This window comes from Opisthorchis viverrini, assembly GCF_000715545.1.
Source record: "Opisthorchis viverrini unplaced genomic scaffold opera_v5_204, whole genome shotgun sequence".
Lineage (NCBI taxonomy): Eukaryota > Metazoa > Platyhelminthes > Trematoda > Opisthorchiida > Opisthorchiidae > Opisthorchis > Opisthorchis viverrini.
The window spans coordinates 872,253-897,122 of record NW_008751860.1 but is presented as its reverse complement, the minus strand read 5'-3'; the positions used below and the strand labels follow the sequence as shown (position 1 = coordinate 897,122).

At 43.4% G+C, this 24,870-nt stretch overlaps 1 protein-coding gene across 1 annotated transcript in view; it reads left to right on the top strand.

Moving 5' to 3' along the window:
- The window catches only part of T265_14492 (hypothetical protein), a gene marked incomplete at both ends in the record, with an annotated part of 11,820 nt that extends 7,267 nt beyond the window's left edge, over positions 1–4,553 (top strand). Inside the window, 4 exons of the mRNA XM_009173890.1 lie at positions 252–452; positions 2,411–2,531; positions 3,313–3,565; positions 4,382–4,553. Coding sequence (XP_009172154.1) covers positions 252–452; positions 2,411–2,531; positions 3,313–3,565; positions 4,382–4,552 — 746 coding nt within the window. The remainder of the gene's footprint in view (positions 1–251; positions 453–2,410; positions 2,532–3,312; positions 3,566–4,381) is intronic.
- Positions 4,554–24,870: the final 20,317 nt, after the last annotated feature.

The window sequence follows — 24,870 nt, the reverse complement described above, 5'->3', positions numbered from 1 at the left end:
ACTCGTATTTGCAAACCAATTCGATTTTGCGGGAGACTCACCTGGAACCCAGCTGAATCTCAGGTTTTTGATGAATGAAATATTTAGCTGAGTACTAGGTGAATCCCCGCAAAACCAAATTAGTTTGTAAATGAGCTAATTTAGCCAGTTTTGTGCCACTGGGGTTAAAGTAGGGCTGTGTCTACCTGATGAACCCCAAGAAGGGCAAAACTGGATATTGGCTGCCTAAGGGTCTTCAGCAACCTTGTGAGTGCTTGGTTATTGGTCTGTTCGCCGAGATTGCCAGTTGGATTGCAAACGTTTCATCACCAATCGAGATGACATCGTCAGTGGAGGGTTGAATAACGATGTCACTGACGATGTCACCTCGATTGGCGATGAAAAGTTTGCAATCACGGCGAACAGACCAATAACCAAACAGCGCACCCGAACTATCTACATTCCACAGCATTGTGAGTAGTGCATTACGTCTAAGCTTACCTAACTGTTTTTTAAACAGTGTTTTCGCAAAATCTATGTCTGATTGCCTGACATAATTTTTGAATTTTTGGTCCAATACACTAAATTAATAGCCAAAATAACCACTAGAATAACTGACCAATTTTCCTGTGCGAGCGAACACGACTGATATCGTAAATCAGGGATGAAATGGGTGCTTGGTTTCAGCAAAACTCCCAAAGAAAAAAAATCATTCCTTGCCTTCAGTGCACCCCCAAAACTTGGTTGCTTGGTCTTTACCCCGTTTCATGCAAAGCGGCTTCACTGGCAAAAGATTCCACACAAGTGTAACGGTAGATACTACTGATGGGGCATACCAGTAGTATGTTTTCTCTTAAATTCCCTCCGCGTCTCTTGCAGAATCTGTGGAGTCGCATTTCTTTGTATTTGAGTAGCAGTCAGGAAGATGCGTTCAAGGGAAGATGGATATTCAGTTCTTTTGTAAACAAGATGTATATGAGAGTTTTGCTTCCCTGTCCAATATTCTGTAACTGTTCAGTTGGTTTTTTTAATAAAGAGCTCCGTAGTGAAGACCTTCTCGCTCTCATATGCAGCTAACAACAAAGGCCGCATGAGTGCGGCTCAGCTGTTCACGTTGTTAGTTGACAGACGGTCTTTCAAAGCCCCGCGGGACAGGAGTTAGGCTATCTTAATATATGGACATTGATGAATGTCTCCTCTACTTTGTTTCATCGTGTCCAACACCCGGAACTGCACTTTTTCGGTGTTTCTTGTGGCTTCGATGGCACGTTCCCGACACGGATTCTACTAGAAAGCTTTGGGCAAACACTGGGTGTCCCAATCAATGTATCGCTGCAATCAGGCGTCATGACTGAGGGAACACCGATATTTACTGAACTTTGTCGTCCAACGATGTATTTTCTTGACTAGACGAGCACCTCCAATGCACAGTCACACTATAGAAATACTGTTCTTTGGCTTGCTACTCCATTTCAGTGAGCCCTTGGGCAGCATACTGTCAGTTAACGTGAGCAGTTTGCATGCATTCCCATCGCAATCATCGCACTACTGACTCACTTGTTGCTTGGTTCGGAAAAAACGCACCAATTATGCGTTAAAGCTTCAAGGTAAAAAAAAGGAACGTCAAATCGGCAGGCATCAAACAATAACCACAGCACTAACACACTGTAACCAATGTGATCACATTTCCACACAGGTGGAAATTTCGAAGAGTTCATGGTATGCAGCACCGGTTTACCTCTTCGTTCAAAGCGTGTCGATATCAATTCAGTTCTAAAATTATCCGGCTGGTAATCTCTTTCGACTAAGCGTCTCTTTTAAGGCATTTGCAATGTTCGGACGAGGCATGAATACTGGGATACCGTATTTATTGGCAGTCCGATTATTTATGAAGCTCATTGTGTCTCAGCCAGATGCGCCGTCTGTACGAACCGCCTGGCTGATGCGTGGTTTTGACCTTGAAAACAAAAATCAATGTGTCCGGGCTTCTCGCGTTGTCTCGTTTATAAGGGGCGATAGATTAGTTTTCACTTTTGGGGTTTCGCGGGATAGCTATATTGTTCATAGCCACACCACTCTCGTTTTGAACGGTCGTCCTTCTGTTCCGGCGTGATTATTCCGGTAAGTCCACACCAAAGGGGAAGCACCAAACTCGAGTTTCACTTGCACTATTTGTTCAAGATATTTCCTAATCCTGTTATGGTACCATCATTTCACAGAAATCGTTGGAATGACACCCCGGTATTCATTTCGAGTTTTTTCACTGCCACCATGGATGATTTGTGATTTGAGTGCATTAACATCGCCACTAGAGAGACTGAGCTACTTACATGTTTTGCAAAGGCAATCCAGGTATTTGTCTATAATTGATTCTTGTGTTTTTATATTTTACGTTCTCGTGCTCCTCGTCAGACATCGCAACAGTATTCAGTGCGCCCACCTTCATTCCTCACCCAATTCGCCACATCGTGGACTCTAGTTTTGTATCCAATCTACCTCATTTGCAACGTGATCCTGCGTTTTGAAAAGGCTTCCTCAAACGAGCTACTAATGTGAGTCCGCTGGTTTTGCTTTTGCATTTCAGTGTATCTACCCTTATCGGTCTAATTTATTCCACATTCATACTGGCGAGGTTTGTAGTCCTTGGGCTGACAGACATCCCAGCAAGTTTTGGAGAGGGTGATAACCCATATAATTGAGCTTCGGTTATCTCAATCATTATGTGATATCTCTATGCTCCAAATATGGCTTTCAGTTCAGAACAGTTGTATATCAGATGCATTCACCCCTCCCGGTCATATTCAACTCCGATGGTGAATTAGGGTAACCTGGCTGAATACAGATGAGCTCTTCGTGAATACCTACGATCAGATCGTTTCTGATTGGTGGTTGAAATTTTATTGACTTTGCGGTGTCATCCTTGCGCAGACCAACTTCCGGAAGAATCCAGGTTTGTTTGGTCCTCTTGCAAAGGATCGATCGTAGAACAACTTGCCCACGCATTTTGAGCATTACTCAAAATCCCAACCGCGTAATGTTCTAAAAGTCCCAAAAATAATGTCAAGTTTCCAGCTGCGAATGGCATACAACAGCAGTTCGCGATCCCTATCGCTTGTTCAGTAAACAAGCCTAGTTTGCAATAATACGCCCGAACTTTCTTCCGTTACACTGTTTACTGTTGCGAATGGCATACAACAGCAGTTCGCGATTCCTATCGCTTGTTCAGTAGACAAGCCTAGTTTGTAATAATACGCCCGAACTTTCTTCTTACACTTCCTTACACTGTTTACTGAATTGCTAAACGTATTGTTTGCAACCATATCAATATACAAGGCAAAACTATGAGTCAATTGTGTTTTCATCTAGAAACCACATGGTCATCCTCGCCAGTGATCAACCAACCATTGTGAAAGTTCTCACTCGCTGTATTCTCCTGTCAATTCTCTGGCAACTGTTTCTAAACTGTTTCCTCCGAAGCATGGAAGTGGTATCGCCAATCGACTGTGCCGCGATAATGGCTGTTCTGCCGTGCTTTCACTACCTGTTCAGTTGGATCATCGTGCATAGACGGTTTTGTGCATTGAGAGTACGTCCATTGAATCTGGATAACACTTTTCACGCTCTTTGTATCTCTGTCAGGAGTTCCAGTCCCATCAAACATCCTTCGTCTCTTTGATCGCATACGTACAATTCAGTTCCGATTTAGAATTTTAAGCTTACATGTATGATGAAAGCAACAGAAACTGGGATCACACCGTCGGGTTAAAGCTCTGCGATAACAAGAATATATGGCACTTAGAACTCGTGATGGGATCAAATTTGGTAGTAATCAGTAAAACCAATCGATGCTGAAAAGCCAAGAAGCACCGTCCAGACGTTTCATCCATTCTGGAAGTCACCGGCAGTGCGCAACTCACTAAAATCACGGAGTTTCGAAGCCTAAACCGTCCACCAGCAACGGAGTGTTTAGCTCCTTTATAGACCGGTCATGGTACAACGCACAACCGTATCACGTATTAACCGGCTACTCGAGTGATTAATTCGACTCCAGATTATCATTTATCTGAAACCTGATCCAAACGTGCACTCAAGCGCTGCAAAATTGGAGTGATAGTGATCGAACCTGTGAACTTCAAACTGCACATCGTTTTGAAGATGTACTTTTCTGGTTGTGCATCATGCTTGTTTGACTGTCCTGTCGGAGTTGCTGTGCGTTGTATGGCTGAAAATTGAATTTCGCTCATTTTGTAGGAAATTCTGCACGGAGTTATTCATCGAAATATCTTTTTGGCCACGCTGCAAGCCTTCTTTAATTAATGAGATAGTACACATTCGTGTAGGCTGACATTTCTGTGTCCGCTTCTGTCGTCTGCTCACCCGGTCTACTTTCTTTTTGTTTTAGGTAATCGCCTTCATTCTCGCATCCAGTGGCGTGATTTTCAACATATACAGTGATCAATACTCTATGTGGTACAAATGCTTATCGAGTGTGGCGGTCGTTGCATTCGCACTATTCAATGTCAGTTGTCCGTACTTGTCATTTCAGCGGTTTGTTTTGTCATCTGCTTTGTTTTAACCACTGAATTCGGTTATGAAATGCCTCTGTTTTGGAAGGTTCCATCATGAATCACCGCGTACCATCGTAGACTTGTTGGCCAAACCTTCTAGTTGTTTGGAGTGTTCCGAGTGTAAAGCTAGGAGCTGTCTTTTATTTTTGTGTCGCATGAGCAGACATTTTCGTATCCGCGGGACCAGAAAACGAAACCCTTCTCAATTCCTCTTCCAGTTTGCTCCTACTCCCGTCAGGCAAAGCTTGCCACGCAGATAATTTGACAAGCCTAATTTGCTTCGGTTTTTATCCTTCTGTAATATGATTGAAAAGGAAAAAATCCTCGGTTCCAACTGGCCGGCTTCGAAGTATAATACCGCAGTGAACGAAAAACACAAAATATAGATATCCTCATTTTTCCACACTGTATTTCTTCAGTCCACACTGCAGAGTCATTCCGTAAAATTAGTCTGTCATATCACAGGCCAAGCCGCGGTAATTCAGCCAATAAATATTGGGCTGTTTTACGATATACCATATGGGAATATTGGAGGATATTAATCGTTGTTTATTACGGTTCAGTGGTAAGCGTCACGGGTAGACGTCTCAGGTGATGTGCTTCGTAAAGTCTCCTTCTGATAAGAAGAAACAGTGTAGACGAGTCCTTACGCGAACACAGCTTACACAAAGCTGGGGCCGAGACTAGCGCTACTGACGAAAATAAAATTTCTTGCTGAGACTACCATTCAAGCGAGGAATTAAACCGACGCTCAGAGTCACTCTAGATCGCACTTTCCCGATCATTCAACCAAGACCAGTTCAGTTCACCTTTACGGTGAGACTCCGAACTAACCAACCTCGAGAAAGTTACCTTTCTGTATCTGTTTTGTCTGTCAGTTCACCTGCTTTTTTGGTGAACCCGTTGAATACGTTCCCGAATATACGGTGCTTCTGACTTAACAACAGATAGCCAGTTGTCAGTATGCAACTCGAAACCCAGTGACTGTAAAACATTTACTGACAGCCAGTTGGCACCAGCTCGTCACTCGCTGTTCGTACGCGTGAGCAAACCCTCGGAATGCTGCCAGCACTACTGACCAAATTAGGACGGGCAGTTTAAAACTAACAAACTGGAAACAACTAACCCTAACCCTCGAACAAATCTCTTCCTTCTGAATGTGTTTTCCTAATCTATAAATGTGTCTTTTACATGCACGGCTAATGAAAGTAAAAGGAATGTTAACACCTTGTGCACTGTGTTTTTTTAGAGATCCGATGATATCCATTACTGTTGTAGGCGTTGAATTGATTGGTAGAATTCAGGTTCACCTAACGGCCATGCTCCTATCCTGGATCGATTAATCTAATGAGTCCATACTAAAGCGAGGAGGCACTGGTGATCGATAATCACTGGGTCAGCGTCGGAGCAGTGATCCACGTTAATACACCTTCACCTATTCAGACGTGAAAATTAAGATGCGTCCATCCTGCGCTGGTGTAGTAGTGGTAACACGCTCGCCTCGCATGTCACGTGTCCTGAGTTCAGACCCCGGCTCCGCCAAAGAAATGCGCTGCTGCCGCTGCTCCTGACCCTAATGAGGGAAACTCGAGTCCAGTGCTTCTTCCATTGGTGTGGGCTCACCAAAGAGAGCTACATGGAGACCGATTCAATTATTTCTTCCAAAAACGACACTAGTTGTGAGAAATATTCCCGAATATATCGATCGACACCCATGATTGTGTCCACTACATGGAGCAAACAATTATAAGCAAAAGGTGCCCTGCCAACTATTGTCCTGTCATTTTTTCAAACCGTTCTGAAACTACAGGTGACGCTAAAACGGATCGCCAGTCGTCCAACTTTCGCTCAATTCGCAGCATTTTGCTTCGGATTCGGTAAGTTATCAAACCACCATTAGGCTACCAAGTTATCTGTTTTTTTCGGTTTAGACCCTCCTACAATTCAGTTTGTTTGTACCATGCAAGTGAAACTGAAGGAAGTACTTTCGTAATTCCTCCGTTTTTTCATGATATATACTTCTGTGGATTGTATGTTTCTTCCAAGGACAAAGGAATCACTTGGGAACAGGAAGTAATACGTATATGGTGGGCACGTAAAGCCCCTGAATCGCATGTCATTTCTAAGAATTTGTTTGTATATGCGTTTAAACCATTCACCTTGCAAACAAATTGTCTCTTTTAGTGTGGTTGGCTTCATCAGGTGTGATTCCTCGGTGAAGTCTCCATCAAGAGGCACTCGCACTCCACCAACTGATATCAGTTCAGAAAACACTGAGCTATTCATCATGAAAAGATTGTTCTGGGAACAGCTGGATAAGGAATTCATGGCTTTGTCTAGACGCAACATATCATCGCAAACGAGCTGGGAATGCCTTTCATGTGTATACTATGAGGCCTTTTTCCTTGAGTCGGGCTTACAACGTGGATGATGATGACTCCACGCCCGATCACAAATTACATAACCAATTAACGCACGCTACATTACATTCATCACCATCATCATCATCATCATCGACAGCATGACATCAGTGTTCAACATCGAGGCTTCATTGCCGTACAACAAAGCCTTATCGTAAAGAAAAGAGTAAAAGTGAACAGGGAAGGGACTTAGCGCTAGCTTAACACAATCATTCCGAGGTGCCTATACCTCCAGACACTCACTCAGGCGATCTAGATAGAAACTGACAACAAGAACGCCACTGACATCGGTTGGCAGGCATATCTTGTACTGTCTCCAACCCGGCACAGTGAGGATCGCGCGGCCCCCATCCTGGAAGGCGAGTGGCGCCTACAGCACCCAAGAGTTTCGTGATCGCCTTCATACTCCTCTGCCAAGTCAAGGGTTGGCCACCTCTCTGTTTGCGCCACTCTGACTCGGGCGTGAAGAACAGCATTACATTACATTATATTACGTGACATTACATCAAATTACATTTCATTAGAAATTCCAAAAATTCCTCGAATTGCAAATATGAAGATAAAAGTGAATCGTCAGCTCGAAAGCACATTTGAGACAATTCACTGTCGTAAATCTTGGTTACCTATTAATCAACCGCCTGATCTGAAGAAAAGACATGTTCAAATTTTTAATTGGGGTTTTACGGAGCAGACTGGAATGAATTTCTGCACGAAATTTTTCGCAGCTTGAAGTTCAATTTGTGCAGTGTGGGAAGCTGAATCCACATAAGGTCCACTGTGCACCGATCGCAGAACCCAAAGTCGATTAACTATAACTCCTCTCAGGCTCTGCTGATTGATCTGAAGTTTTCTGACATACGCTCTGTTTTTTCCGAACTTTCTCATTCAGCGAAACCTGAAGCTCCCAGGACTTACTTGAAATCGCTTGTTGAAATTTTCAAAAGATTACGGTACTATTTGCTCCATTTCGCACCGGCAGTGTCCGTTGTTCCAGATTTCTTCCAAGATCCCGCATATCTAACCGAGTGTCAGCAACCAAACAGCAAAGCAAACGTTCGAGCATGTAATATGCGGGAACAGTGTGATCAAGTGGGACGACCGAGGTGATTCAAACTATGTACCGAATTTAGGTTACTAGAGCGCAAAGATATCGCGCAGAATAGCACAATGGGATTGCGAATCACCAAGAAAGTATTACGACGTTTCGTCCGAGGCACAATCTCGAAAAACTGTGACTGTGGATTCCCTCCTCACACACACTGTGTTTAGCGAAAAAACACGAAAGAAAATAGATACTGGAAGTTTTTGAGTCGATGGTTCATCTACTGTCACGTGCTTTGTGCATACTGCCGATAGTAAACAAAAGTGCACGATGTACAAAACACTGAGGACTGCAAAAGCATACTGAAGTTGTGCTCGCTCGTGCCTAGTCATCTTACTATCCTAGATTCAGTTCGTACGATTTTCGTGAACTACGCGCTGCTCACTGGTTTCCCAGTTCTGCGGATCTAGGGTTTACTGACTCCAAGAAAGTCGATTATGTGTCGAATAGTATATTCTGAGTTGTTGATGGGGCAGTTTTAACCAATTTTTTCGTAAGCTAAAATGCCACAGCTCTGAATCAGTCACTTTTTCATCCCAGACTGCATACAAAACTGCAACTGGCTGCGTTTCCCTGGGATTTCAGAGCCAAAAAGCAGATTGCTTAGCTTGACGTGTGCTAAAGTCATTGGAATACCGCTAATATCGCCCTCCTCAGATGTAGGGTTATATCTATGTAGGTTGGATGGTAGGATGTGTGACCGGATACTCTCCCACCTCCACAAACGTGAATGGATAAATTGCTTAAACTCAGCAGTACTGGCGGGTATGTTCGCCAGTAGGTCATCTGCCAGCTCACTGAGTAATCAAACCACACACTATTGCGACCACTCTCCGACCGGGCCTATTCCCTCTTGAAACCACGTCTCATAGAAGCACTCGGTTTCTGCAAAGGCGAAAAGAATTTTATGGCCGGCCTTTTTCTTCTCCTTCGGTAGCCTTGTATCCTTGGCGTTATTCTCCTAGACAGAGCGTTCACGCGCTGCCGTTTTGGAAGGTAAAGCAGGCAGGATGAATGGATCTTTCCGTATGTGAATGCCGAAATTCGATCTGTGAATCAATCCAGTTTCTACACTGCTATTCATCCACTGCCTTCATCAAAATACGGTGTTCATAAACAGTGGACCCCCAACCGGTATACGACCACGAAGATAGGGATGGAATAATGGAATATCAGTCCACAAGAACTGGTTGATGACATCTTACCTACACCTCCAGATAGCTATGAAACAGACAGGTTCTGGAATAGAGATGGAGCGAGTTACCAATTAATAATGAATGTTCAGCTCTAACACACTTTCAATGTCTAGCTTCTGTGCCAACCGAAGGAAGCACGAAGGCTAAGCTAGTGACACGGTTCCCAAGCCTACATAGGAGCAAAAGAGATACGGGAGTTGGGTTCGAACCATGAGCCTTCCCAAGACAACGTTCGGGCCTCAACCACTTGGCTATCTCAACAAAAACAGGCTTTGTCTTGGAGGCCCATCCAAGAAGCGGAAGCGCGACTGCCATTGCGGCTGGTTATCTGCCAAGTTCTGTCAGTCTTCGTGCACACTGGATCACGGGGCTCCAAACAGGAATTCAAGACGATCCCGGAACTCTTCAAAAGCGTCAATTTCGCATTGCCGTATGCTTTACTTACACAACACAAGAGTTTGGGATGGAAAGCGAAGGAAACTTTGACACAGGCTGATTTCGCGTACATTTAGAATATTTCATTCATCATAGACAGGCCTACTGGTCTGACGAAACTGTTTCTTCACTGTGCACCCATTTTCCAATTCATTCGTCCCCGGTAAGTAGCGGTATACTGGATACTCGCCCAGTATCCATGTAAACCAGACAGCCCCAAATCGTATTTTGGCGTTTCTGGTATCGTCTGTCCACATTCAAGGGGGGGCAGTCACTCAGTCCGTGATTGACCAGGTAACTGCCAAACAAACGTCTTTTGAGAACAACAATTACTTACTGTCTATCAGCTCGACCAAAAAACACAATTCCCAATCCAAGTCGCCCTTTGATGGGAAAAAATCCACTCAGAAGAATGAATAAACAATTTAGACCGTTTTAGCCTCTTGTCTGAAAGCGGTTTCCTTCAAGCAGAAAACTGACACACCCTACGTATTTGGGCGCTTGTGCATGTATGAATCCAATTGCTTGGTACGAAGAGGTTGAATCGATTGAGAGTCAGAAACGCACAAATTTATCTTAAGAAAATAGCCACAATTTGGTGGTCGGTATTTCTGGCAAGCTGATCTAGGAAAACTGTCTTCTTTTTATTTGTGAGCAGGGCTGCTAAAAATACGAAATTTCGAGACAACATTTAATCGAGTCCCAAACCCAAAATTGCTATTTTTCATCTCCACACAGATAGTGCATTTTCAATCCCACTTCAGTAAACTTTTGGTCAGTCAATCGCTATCGATAAACGAGCAAGCTCCAAAGAATGCGGTGAATTCTTGGTCCTAAGTTTGTTAGGAAAAACAGGGACACCCACAGGGCCCGTTGACATCGAATCACCGAGGGTGAAAGGGTTCATCGAAGGGCAATGTGGCAACGTGTTATCTTAGTGCGACTGCATGGTGCTTCTGTTCAACCGCCGATTTCCGGATGGTGAAACGCTGACCGGAAAGTCGCAGGCTTTAATCGTTCCAGTGACTTCAGCAATGTCACCAATCCACGCGCGTATAGAATAGTAGAGAATAATATAGAATAGTATAGAAAAGAACAGTCCACTTTTGCCACAGATCAATTTCACACCATGAACAAAGGCTTATTTGGATAATCGATGACGTTTGCGGTGGGGAATTGTTCTGAAAACTATGGTCTATTTGGATGTGCTGACCGTTTGTCAAAACTGACTACAGATGGCAGCACAAGTTAATTTCAATGTGTATGTGAAAGAAAACTTGGCGAAAGTTGGGCTTCTTGTGATGTCATCTTCCAAACTCGCATGTGTTCTTCTCTATCCAAGGTCTATTCAATCTGTTGGTGTTCTGGCCAGTGGTCGCGATAACTTCATTCGTCACTTCCGTGGAGCCTATTCAATGGCAGCACGTCCCATGGGTACAGTTCATCGGTGTGAGCGCGTCATTACTCAGTAAGTGTCGATGGTTAGCGAAATTCATCGTTACTTCATTCATGAAAATACCTATTCGAAATCACTTGGATTTACGGTGAATCCAGTTGACAGGAAACCTGATCATTTGTTGACCCGCTTCCCACTGGGTAGTTGTGGGGTATCAAACGATTGACGTTTTGATAGTCTGATAGTTGATAGTCTATAATTCTCTTTGTGGTCACGTGGAAACATTGAATTGTATTGTATTGTATTGTATTGTATTGTATTGTATTGTATTGTATTGTATTGTATTGTATTGTATTGTATTGTATTGTATTGTATTGTATTGTATTGTATTGTATTGTATTGTATTGTATTGTATTGTATTGTATTGTATTGTATTGTATTGTATTGTATTGTATTGTATTGTATTGTATTGTATTGTATTGTATTGTATTGTATTGTATTGTATTGTATTGTATTGTATTGTATTGTATTGTATTGTATTGTATTGTATTGTATTGTATTGTATTGTATTGTATTGTATTGTATTGTATTGTATTGTATTGTATTGTATTGTATTGTATTGTATTGTATTGTATTGTATTGTATTGTATTGTATTGTATTGTATTGTATTGTATTGTATTGTATTGTATTGTATTGTATTGTATTGTATTGTATTGTATTGTATTGTATTGTATTGTATTGTATTGTATTGTATTGTATTGTATTGTATTGTATTGTATTGTATTGTATTGTATTGTATTGTATTGTATTGTATTGTATTGTATTGTATTGTATTGTATTGTATTGTATTGTATTGTATTGTATTGTATTGTATTGTATTGTATTGTATTGTATTGTATTGTATTGTATTGTATTGTATTGTATTGTATTTCCTGACTGACTCTGTTGAGACATCAGTCAGATAGAGCAGCCTTAGTTGATGTCCCACTGACAAGACCAATCAAACTTATCAACATGATTTATATACCTGATTCTAAAGCAAATCACTTCTGATTACCTGGTGATAATATCAGAAACGGACAGCATTCATTGTTTCTTCATCGGTACCAAGACTGTGCTATCTAGGTAACCTTTCGACATCCTGACAGGTTACGTGAATTGGGTGCTTTTAAAACGTCGCCCATTTCAGACCTCCTTAAGGAAAATGCGAACAAGTCAGTGTGCCGATTTACATTGTGTTCTTACGCTTTTCCTGAACGATGAACCAGACGGATCGCACAACAGATTTCTCGCAATACCACTAGTTTCACTGAAAACCCGATAAAAAATTCATTCCAGTAGAAATTGCTGTAACCGCAAAAATTGTACACCTCAAGGACATCATTCACGGGAATTCTGAGTAAAATTGACCGGAATTCCCTCAAGCTTTACTCTCAGTTGTAAGAAGTCAGTTTTATCCCGCCACACATTCCACAAAAATCCAATTTAAACTGACCATCTTGTATTAATAAAACAGAAGTCAACTGCTCAACTGTTTGAATTCACAGCTGCCCCTACGCAGGTTTTTTCACCAGTGACGAAGCTGAAAGTTCGTTGGATTGTCATTCAGTATATGTGTTTTGATACTACTCGAAAGTTTACGCAAAGCCTAACGAACAAACGAACACCAGTGTGAGTGGATTTGAACCAGGGAGCCATGCGTACACATCGGCGATCCACAAACAACCCAAGTCGTATTATTCCATTTGATTGATCGTCACAACCAGGACAGTTACTGGGTCGTTGTTCGATGGGTCGGGCACACCAATCACATCGCTCAAGTGGGAACACGTTCGCCTGTTCAGACGTGAAAATTCAGATGAGTCCAACGTGCTGGCCTCGCGTGTCAGATGTCCGGGGTTCAAATTCCAGCACGGCCATTGGATATGTACTGCTGATGAGCTCTAAGAAAAGCGAAACTCGAGTCCAATGCTTCCCTTTGGTGTGGACTCACCAGAATAAGTACGCTAAAACACGAGGACGGCCGTTCAGACGATAGCGGTGTGACTGTGCACAAAATACCTATCCCGAGAAACCCCAAAACTATTCGATTATCAGACGAAGCTCAATCTCTTCGAACTTTTGCTCTCAACGGATTCGGTGCCACTTGTATTCANCGTAAGTAATATTCATACAATCAGGTCTCTCGAAAGACGACGTCAATATCAGAGATCAGATGGGGTATGTACCCGAAAGCTAAGTGGATGGGATGTCCGCATCGCGTTCGTTTGGCTAAGAACACAGCTCAAATATTTTCCCTGGAACAGATAGTTTACCGACAAAATCATAAGTCAAAACTTTTCAACTGAAGTCAAAGGTATGTGCCTCATCTAGGCATCCAAGTCCATTTTTCTGTTCAGATATAAAGGAACTCCACGTCCAAACCTCCTGATAGCGCACCTTTTCCGAATATAACCTTCACTTGTTCATTCGTTTTAATTTGCCTGTCCCCTCGCGAGTGCTCTGCGGTCTGTATTACCATAGTCTGGCACTTCCCTCAAAGGATAACCTCGCATCTACATTTCTTTGATACAACCGATCGGGTTGAATATGTTCACTTGTTAGCCGGTCGATCAACGCCAACAAACGGATCACTGGTGTCCATCACCTTCTGTAAATATCCACCTGGCTTTTCCACGGTCATCCAACCGCACATCCGCAAACTGATGATGACCCCTCGAATGGTGGCGAAACTTTTACCTGTCAGTTTCTAAGCTGGACGAGCAGACGAACCACCAAATTCATCCAACAAATTGCAACTGAACTCTTGCTTTGTCACCAAACAATGCAACCAAATTCCCTCATCTTGTTTTGGCTCGTAGCACTCATCGTCTAGGTATCAATACTGTGAAGGATTTCCCGGGACATCTTTCCCATGATACGTCTAGGTTAACAAGTGATATTCCACTTTGTGAATCTCACATGATTCATCCGGGAAAAATACTGAAGACATTTGTCGAGGATTCATGGCTCTCATCACGTTTTCGGGATCTAAGCGCACGTCGTAATCGCCAAGTTCTTTTCAGGTTGCCACATTCGGTGAACGCATTTTTTGCTCTTTATTTTCAAGTTTACCACTGAGTTTTAAGGCACGGTTCTTTCAGCCACTCTACGCCTGAAAATAGCTTCTACGTAGGCAACTACCCGCCCCCTTCCAGGCGTTTTGCTGCTCTTGTCAAATCACCCTGAATTGCTTGTGAACTACGTCTGCGTTTTGCTGCTCTTGTCAAATCACCCTGTGAACTACGTCTCCTAGTTGACCTTAGAATCGACCTAACCCACTTTGGTTTTCTGACCCCATTATGCCCATTATTCACCAGAATTGACACTTCGAGTGACGGGAGAGTAGTTCATCATGGAATGCTCCACCTCGATTGAGCGACCGTTTTCATCTGTCTTCGAACCATCCTCGCAGACAGATCCTGTCTTTTTTAGTTTCCACTAATGCAATGTAATTTTGTTCCAACAACTGAGAATAGTTCAACACCACCAGACTTCTGCCCCTAAAAGACTACTAATGCTAAACTGTTCCGTGGAACGATAATGCCCCAATTGTTAGATTACCCACGCACCTGTTTGAATAAATGTCCGTAACTAATCGCTTCTTGCGTGGTTCTCAATGTTCCACCTTTCAGTGTTCATCCTGTCGTTGGATCTGAGCAATCGAAAGGTCCCACGTGCCCTGAGATGTTTGCAAACCCTTCTTCCACCGCTTCTTTGTGCTGGTAAGTCTATTGCTCCTGCTTGAAATTCCCCTGTCGATGCAGAACACAATTCGGAAAACCGTGTACTATTAGTAATGTGACCGTTTGCTTCCAATCCATCATTCACTGGTCGAAATAGAACCCGATTTGTTCATTCGGCTGAAATTTCTTTTTTTGGCTTGCTTGCGTTCACATTTTCTGTTCACAAATTGACGAGCTTTATTTGGGTTGGAAGAGTGGCGACCACGCTACATCTTCTTCCCAACTTGTCCATAGCTAACCGCGTCGTGCGGACAATCTTTCCCGTTTTTGTGCTCTGATTGCTCGCTAGTGCATCGCCGACTGCATTATCCTTCTCTAAACAGCGTACTATCAACTGACCGGCCTTCACAGTTTGTGCTCTGATTGCTCGCTAGTGCATCGCTGACTGAATTATCCTTCTCCAAATAGCGTACTATCAACTGACCGGCCTTCAAAGCCTAGTCCGAAGTGCGCTGTTTGCTTGCATACCTAATCGGATGTGATTACATTCAGGCAAACAAAGATCAAATCTAGCGACAAGCATTTGTATGTCAGAACAGCCCTCCACCTTCGATGGAATTCTGTAGACAGGCAGTCGAAAGCGCCGGTAGTTTCCTGGAAGGCGTCGTATTAAAGGTGAGCTGACAAAGATGGTTACGCAACAAGGTCAAATTTTAGCAAACACACTAACGAAAGCGCTTACGACTTAATGCCACTTAACCCTGAGTTTGGACGGTTGAATTGTGATCATCGCGTTTCCAACGTACTCCTCAAATTAATCCCCTGATTCCAAACTTTGCCCATCGTCAGCATGCTTTGTTTCATGATCTTTGGTGATGTACCGGTTTACGGTATTCATGTTCTACCTGGTGCGCATGTAGCCATTCACTGAATCATTCGTGCTTCCCGAAGGCTGACAGAGGCTAAGGATCCCAGGTCAGTCATGCAGACATTGATGTCAACTTTCGTAAACCGTTCACCTCCGGTTCCAGAATATCGTTGTACACTTGTCTGATGAATGGTCAACACCGACCACCTGGTTCAATCACTATTGAACACTTACTCTCCGCTTGCTCTGATTCAACCTGGCGCCATCACAATCCTCTCAGTGAGATGCCCAGTCATTTACCTACTACTCAATTATCATTTATTTATTTAATTGGAGAAGGAATAAAATTACAGGCCTCTGTCATTGGTTAAGCGAGCGATTTGTAGTCCAACCACAGCAAGCACTGTATTGCGGACGTCACATATACGACACAAAAGCCATCCTTACTATGTAAAGTTTGATAAATCAAGGGGAGTTCCATGGACGGCCTTCCTAAAAGACACAAACCTACGTCATCAAAATGAAGTACCTTCGTGAAACCATTTTTGTGAAATGCGTTCGTCTCCACTTGTTCCCCTGTTCTCCCAGTTTATCGATTATTATGGACACAGCAGCCTCTTCCACTTGACAACGTGTGGATAACCAGTTTGGTGTTGATTGGTCTGGCGTCAGTTTTGAACTCCCTACCCAACAAGCTGCTCAAAGTAAGTACCAAGAGTTGTGGATCATTGAAAATGTTTCTTTAAATTGTTGGGAATATAGGATAAATCATTGCCGAACCGGTGTTAATTGATCAATTTTCAGGGCTTGGTACATTGATCTCGTAGACTCATCCCTTCGTGGTTCACGGAATCACGTTAATTCATGAGTATCTCACCATAGAACTTTAAACATTTGGTCTACTGTCAAAATTGAATAAACATGGCATAAAATACGGTGGACGAACCGGGTGAAAACTTACGTATTCGATCTAAAAACAACCTATAGAAAGTATTGTGCAAACTAGTTGTGAAGAAAGAAGTAGGATAAAGGAAAGATCAAGGAGTAGGAGCGTCGAAGATTTATCAGCAACCTTGTGAGTTTTTTCCTCTATTGGAATGGGAACTCGCATGCAACATTTATTGTTGCGTGCACGGTGAGCTCATTAGTGGGGGGTTGCGGTCACCCCTTCTGACGACAGTCTCGTGACCCTGATTGGCGGGCGATCAAAGACAGGCTTAGCAAACGGGACATGAACGCGCATCGGTAAGCAAGTCGATTTCGTACACACATACATGTGCTAATGCACAAGTGTCGGACGGAAGGGCGGCGAGCTGAGTGGTGAGTACAGGTGAGTAACTGAATGGGGAAGTTATCATGAGGTCAGGTTAGATCTAACATCAGCTGTGTCCAAGCTGCGCCGGTGCAGTGGTGTCAAAACGCTGTTCTCGCTTGTCAGTGACTATCGCTCGACAGGGCCCTGAATGCAAGTCCTTGTAACGAAATATACTGTGCTGTGATATTTCTTTCCGATCGCTTGAAGTACGACGTCGATTCGTCAAGTATATTGATTTATCTCTAGACAACCCTAGTAGCCTCCTCATTCATTCCAAATATCGGACCCCGGACAGCCACAAAATTGCAGTAGGACGCCACCAGATGAGCGGTTGAACCAATAGACTGTCAGCAGACCACCAATCGGAGTGTTAATTGGTTTAAAAAGTAGTCAATATTCTTAGTTTATTTTGATTGGTTCCCGCGCTCCGCTATGTGCATAAAGTCCACAATCAGTGTTCATCACCGCACAACTTGTATTAACTGCCTCTGGTCAGCGTAAAGCACGTTCATTCATCTACACTTGCTTGTCAAAAAAGAGCTTCTCAGGTAGTGCCGAATACATTTTGCTTCAAGGTCGAATAGTCTACGCTTAATTTATAGACGTAATATACTACTCATAAGGTTGATCAGGACCGCTTTCGCCCTACTTTTGGCTGGTTCATCAGGTAGGCACAGTCTCCGAGTTTCCGTTAAACAATATGGTATCCACGGAAGAGATTTCATAAACTAGATATTCAGCTTGGTTCTAGATGAGTCCCCGGTGAAAACTAAATCGCTATGCAAATGGGCGTATTAGCTGAAACTAATTCATTGATCAGCACTGTCATACATTTCATTCTCCAAGGCGATAAACGCCACTACTATGAAAACAGTGACGTCCAGGCCGCTAAAAGTGAAGTCCCTCAGTTGCCACGGCAACAGTCACTAGCTCACCAGCTTTTCTCTCACGGTGGAACGGAAGTGCGTTTTTGGTTGTTATTTTTGTTGTCTTTTTCCCATGTTTCAACTGCTTGGTTGTCATCACCCCAAGTTAATTTTTTATCAACCAGTGTGACACAGACCAATTCAACAACAAGGTAGTCCAGCGATAGTATCTCAGTGACCTATCCAAGACTGGTTTGCAAAATGCATCTTGTCTGTGGTTTGAATACCGCCAATGCGCATAAATTCACTTAGGTTGTAATTCACTCCATCCTAGCTTACTTCAACGCATCTCCTGGTTATTTTGTGATGTGAATTCTCCTCGTATTTTCAAACATTCTGAAGGCCACCGCAAGAGCAATCAAACGAAGTCGTTCCCCAAAAGCCACTGGTGCGACGGGCAAAAGAAATCGACTGACAACAGGTTCCGCACCGCAACCGCCGAGTTTGACAAATCCTCGTGTATCCGTTCCTACATCGAGTGTTTCCGGTGGATCTAGGCCAGGAAGTGCCGGAGTAATCCCACCGAATGCCACGTCGGGGTCGTTCAGTAAAGCGAGGAGTCGATTTAGCAGCGTCTTGTTGAAATCTGCATCAGCTTCCACGGCAGCAGAAGTGTGATACTAACGACACGGAAAATGCTTCCCTAGATATGTACTCTGCATTTATGCTTGGTACCTTCAGTTGCCACGTTGTATACAACATCCTTTTCATAAGTACTAAATCCGGGCTTTTTGGTAGGAAGGTCAACCAAGCTTGATGAGCTAATCAATCACAAAGTACCACCAAGTTCAACTAAGTGGATTTTGGAAATCTGGTGTAAATTTATCAAAGGGAACAACCATAAAACTTTTGCGTGGAATTATGATTCCGAAGTTAGGCATACTTGTGTTCCCAAACATTGCGTCGCAAAGGCGGTAATGGTGAAAGGAAAAGGACCGTCGCTGCGGAGTTATTTATTAGTAAATGCCTATTGACCAGTTACGGACCATTGGAGAGGGAAGCAAAACTTTCATATGCATCTTTTTTACAAAACTGAGTATCCATCCTCTTCTTGATCGCGTCTTCCTGGACTTTCCTGGATATTCATTGACTGTTGCTCAAATCCAAGCAAATGCTACAAAGCGACTCCACAAATTCCGCAAGAGATCTTTCTTTTCAAGAGACGCAAAGCGAATTTACAGGAAGAAATTATACTACTCGCATGCCTGCCCATCTGTAGTGTCACCGTCAAAATGGTAGCCGTCAGATAGTCCACATGTTCATGACTGGCTGAGAGCTTGTAACAGTGGTTGCAGGCTTTAGCTCTTGTTGCGACAAAAAACTGTACCCGTGAGAAAATCTTCAATTTCAAGGGTGCACGTTCAGCAGCACTGTTTGAACGCGCTGAGCAGTGGTCGACTGAGCCAGAATTACACTTGAGCGATAAACAATACATGGGTGATCATTGGCCCGAAGACTGTTCCTTGGACCTAACGAAGTTCTCCTTTGTGCCATGTTCACCAATGTGGAGTAGCCGGCCTTGTTCTCACACCTCAGTGAGTTAGCTCACCCTTATGTTTTTTTTTCTGCGTAAGTAAAGTAAGGCTAAAGATGTGATGGGATATAACGGTATCACTTGGAAGCAAAGCAAATTGTACCTAACAGATCGGCACAGATCGCATCTCGGTACCTCACGCCGGAATTTCCAAGGCAACTATGTTGAGAACAACGGGTAATAGAAAGTCATTAAGAAAGTCACTGTGGTGAAACATCTTGAAATACTGGAACACTGAGCGACAGAAGACACCTACCAGACTAGTTTACAAGTGTCCAATCGCCCTCTAATTACGACGCCTCACCAAAATAACCGAATGTCTGAACATAATAGCACGTTTTTCACTGATCAGCATTAGCCAGGATTGTCTATTGACGTTTGTTTCTGTTGATAAATGGAGTATCGACCAAGGGCACAAGAAGAAACAGAGAGTTTACATCGAATGAATGTCCTCGTTTCCGTTCTGATTCTACAAACGGGAATGTGCCTCATACCCGACCTATACGCATGTCGGAAGTCTCGTGTAGGTGTCTTGCTGTCAAAACACCATTCGAAACGTTTCACAGGCGAATCTAAGAGCTGTCCTTGACTAGCACAAACCGTCCAGAGCATTTCGAATCGTAGTTGAACATACCGTCAATAGGTCCCTTTCAGTTGCACCTATGGTGGTATCCTTGGGACAGATAAGCACATGGATTACCTAGCAAGTATGTTTGTACAAGACCACCTCCTGGCTTGGGCCTCCTGGCAAAGGATTCTGTTTAGTTTCGACGAACAATTACGCACGTTCTGACTAGTCATCCTGGCAATTCAGACCGCTACAGAACAATGCTGTGCCTCCAGAGCCAATCTGCAAAGCAGCTTACGAGAAGGTTAGTCCTACAGGATCGGAAATCGCCTAGCTTATACACGTTGCCCACAAAATAACTAGCCTATCAAAAAACCAGAATATTTCTTTCAGAAGGCTTGGCAATATTTCAGGGTTTATCTGATGGAGTCAAAATGAATTTTTCAACAGGAATTCATCAAGGCACCAGTCCTGGAGAATATACAACTTTAGCTATTGTCGTGACTTCCAGATTGGTTCATCAATTCAAAACTGATCCGCAAGAAAAGGTCCGTTTTCTTTCCGCCTCAAAGAGCAGTATCTGTCCACGCTTGGTGTTGAGGTTCCCGATACAGAACTTTGATTAACGCATGGGTTCGGCAATCCCGAATGTCAAAAGGAAGAATTAGGTTCGAAACTCTACGGCACCAGTTACACGAGGTTAAGCAAATGTTTACAACACACGTCAATCGTTCATGTTCGTAGTGCCAACAAGTGCACTGGTCCGTCACTGACCGGCACACAAAGTAGCAGTGAGCAGAATGTTGGCTCATTAGTGTGGGTTGCGGTCGCCACATCCGAGGACATTCTCGTGATTCCCATTGGCGGTGCGATCACATGGAATTCATGATTGAATAGGTTCAGAAAACGGGACACGAACTTGCTTGGGTAATTAGGTCCACTGCGAACATTCACATATGGACACAAGTGTAAGGCAGGACGGCCTCTGGAGCATGGTGAGTGGTGGGTACGGATGGGCGAAACAACTGGAGATCGAAAGCAGGTAGACGGAATGAGAAAACGAATGAGGGGCTTATCATGAAGTCAAGTCAGATTCAGCACCTAGAATGGACAAGTCTGTTCCTTTTGTTGATGCTTGCCAGCAGAATATATCGCACATAACTCACATGGATGCTACTGATTAAGGAATGCGAGTAGTATATGGTTTTCTTCGTAAATCCGCACCAGGTCTATTGAAAAGTGAGAGTTATTACGGAATTTGTGGAATTTCTTTGTAGCATTCGTTTACATTTGAGTGACGGCCGATGAGTATTCAGAAAAATTCAGGAAAACGCTTTGGAGAAGAAAGCGAATACTCAGTTTTTGTAAACAAGATGCACATGAGAGTTTTGTTTCCATGTCCAATCTTTTGTAAATCCGCAGCGAATGCCTTTGTCCTTTCATCAGGAGCATTATCCTCCTGGGTTTCCTCCCCGAAAAAGAACAATCGTGCAGCGTTCCAAAGACATCACACAACTTAACAAAATGTTCTCGGCACAAATACGCATCTGGTGTAGAACACAGTATAGCCTATACCAACACACCCAAGTCGTATCATTGATGAAGTAAACCAATTGGTTGCAGATAGATAACCAAACCGGCCTACTCATCTTTCTGACTTCGTTGCACCCACTGCTTTGCTTTGACCACCGCTGTCCTAGCATTCGAAACTGGAACAGTTCAGTATTTGTTTCTTCTAAAAATGATGAACCTATCAGCAGGTCTGCATGAGCACTAATGTATTCCATCTGTATCTTATGATTTCTTAAATCCCATGTTGTGGGGTTAGAGGGACCCTTAGGCTTCTAAGTTTACATGTAGATCTGGCCAGTTGACTATCCAAGTGGTCAACGATCTGTGGAATATTAGCGAATCAGCAATTAATGTGCCTAAGAGGTTTCTCCAATCAGACGCGCCGCTAATGCTAACTATGATAGGCTACGTGGAACGTGAAATTAGGACCCCGCTATTGGTTAATGATGGAAAAATACGGGCCAACTGTAATGTAGAATCTCAATCCGTAGCACTCTCGTTCGAATATTCACTTTTGTCTTGCCACATCTATTGCGGTTAGCCCAGTGTATGGTTTAATTGTAGCATGGAGCAGACTGTTCAAAAGAGAAGGAGGTGAATATACATCGTAGTAATCTTGCGAACATTGATATATAGTGCGTAGGATTCGCCTGACGCGTCTGCCAAATGACCTCGAAGGTTTCACTTTTCTAACTACTCATGAGTTTTCAGTAGTTGGCATCAATTTCAGTCCACGTGCCAGTCAGAGGTTTCGCTCCGCTCGTCGGTAGTCGGGTCCATGTTTTCACTCACGGGCCTTTCCTGAAACCTTCTGAAACCTTCTTGTGCGCACAAAATAGAGTATAAATTAGGGCTGAGGCGCAACCGTTTTGATGTAGTTCTCACTATGAACCTGAAGAATACGTGAGTGCGAATGGTTGATCTCAAGCCTGCAAATCCTTGATATATCTCTTCTTTGATCAAGTTAGCCTGTTTAAGCATGGTAAGCAGGCACTGCAAGATGTAGCAGTTTTGTAGTTTCACCCTTTTTTATCCAGTGTGTATGGTTAGCTAAGTGAGCGACAGGGATAATTCAACATGAAGTCAGCTTTCTTGTCCAGACCGACTACCTTCAACTCAATGAAGGATACATATGTCAAATTTATTCGTCCGGGCGAATCTGGCTGAAACGTTGTCTGCGCAGATTCGACTGCCTTCAAGACGGTTTCAAGGTACCGTCATTTCATTCGCAAGCTTCCTCAGCAGTATAAACTTTTCAAACAAAAGCGCACTTCCTACACCCCGTTAGTGCTTGATTCACCTGCTCAGATCCTAATGACAAACGATCTGTTTACAGCCGTGACAGTACGTTCACACAGTTGGCGGGCGAAGTCCATAAAACTGGCCTTACTTTTCGAAAAATCTGGTGAAAGTCGGTAGATTTATCGCTGTGCAACGTTTCGCTCTTGACACAAAAGCTTCGTCGGGCGAAATGACTAGGTTTCGAGGTTGGTGGAGGTTTAAGGCGGAAGCAGAACCAATCAGCGAAGTCAAGCTCAATCTCTTTTGGGTGCTGGCCTTACTTTATGTCCGGGACTTAAAAGGACTCAGGGGTGTTTGTTGTGAATTGAGACTCTGCCCAAAAAGCCGTTTTTAGCAATGCGGAAGTTGGAACAGATTCCACAAAGCGAGCTTTTGCTGCCTTTCGACCTCACGCAGAGCAGACGAGTCTCGTCCCAAGACACATTTCACAGACGAAACAAATGAGGACACAACTATCACCTACTTTGGTGTCCTGATCAATCTAATCAGACAAACCATTCTAAAGACATGTCGTTCTGGAAGCGCAAGCCGAGATAGTCTTGTAAAACACGATAAAGGGCCGGATTTTTTCGAATTCAGTAGGTTTTTCTGAATCTGAAATCGACTCTCCTAACTAAGATTTCCTACGGTGCAAAAAAGCGAAGATGCTTCCACAGTTGGAGAGGAGTTCGCCTTCCTTGGAACCATTCTTGTCGCGAAACAAACGGGAAGCACACCAAATGCAATCACCTAACAACTAGTGTTAAATGTTGTATTCAACAAGAAAGTCTAAAAGTGGGTAGAGCGGCTAAATGGCAAAATGACGTCAGATCGCTGAAGCGGGGACATTTTTGAACTGCTCGGATGTGTTTTGGTGACGTAATTGTAAAAAGCTTGCCCACCGAGGGTCCGATGCTCAGGCTTTAAACCATGATACGTCCAGGGATATGCACTGTCTATGAGCTCTTTAATACGAGTTAAACTCAAGTCCAGTGCTCTTGGTATGAACTCACCAGATCGATTGCTTCAGGACAGAAGGACGACAGATGAAACAACAGCGGATGTGAACTTGAAAATATGACTGAACGAATTAGATGTCATGACAATCGACCTCATCGCGTTATGCAACTTGGAGTTCAGAGAAAATATTCGGCAGTCATGTATGGAGTCGTTGGTGACTTCTACACATTGAGTTTTGTTGGAAGTGTGTAGAGAGGTTACTTGAGGAGCAAGCCAACACCTGTTGTCAGATTATTTGAATCCTGTGGTTACATGATGATTGGCGATATATCCTGCCTGCGTTCAAGATAAAGAGCCTCTCGTGGCCCACTGGTTTAAACCGGAAGGTCGCAGTTTATAGATTCCCTGGAATGTCTCCTAAGCTGGTGAAGAAAGCCTGAAAATCAATATTTACTTATGAACAGATCAACCATTACCTGATCAACTACTTATAGAAAGGTCGATACCGATCTAGGATGAGATTTTCCTTGAGATCCATTTGTATCTCGCCCCTTTGGCAAACGAATCGGCCCTCATTGTCAAACAACCCTTTATAGGCGCGTCATTTGTAGACACTGTGGGTGAAATGGAGACGAGCTTGCTTGGCCATGATAGCTGAATTACTGAAGCAGTACTGTGGGGAAAACCGGCTAGTTAATGATATACAACACTGAACAACAAAAATGACGTCCTTCTATACGCTGGCTATTTCGCGTTTCATCAAGCGCCACTGCCCATTCCAGTGTTTTGATACAAAACTGGAGTTTTGTATGGTTAGCAATCTAGTCCGTAAATCTCTACTTTTCTCAACGGTATCTCATCCTTCTCTTTGAGAAGTTGACAATGATCTGAATAGCTTGGTTGTTTCCTTCTGGCATCTGTTGGTCTTGTGTCAAACCTGATTGGCCTTCTCATGTTACGTGACGGTCAGTTAGGGCGTATTTTCGTGTATAACGTAACAGGGTTCTCCGTAGGCAGACATGTC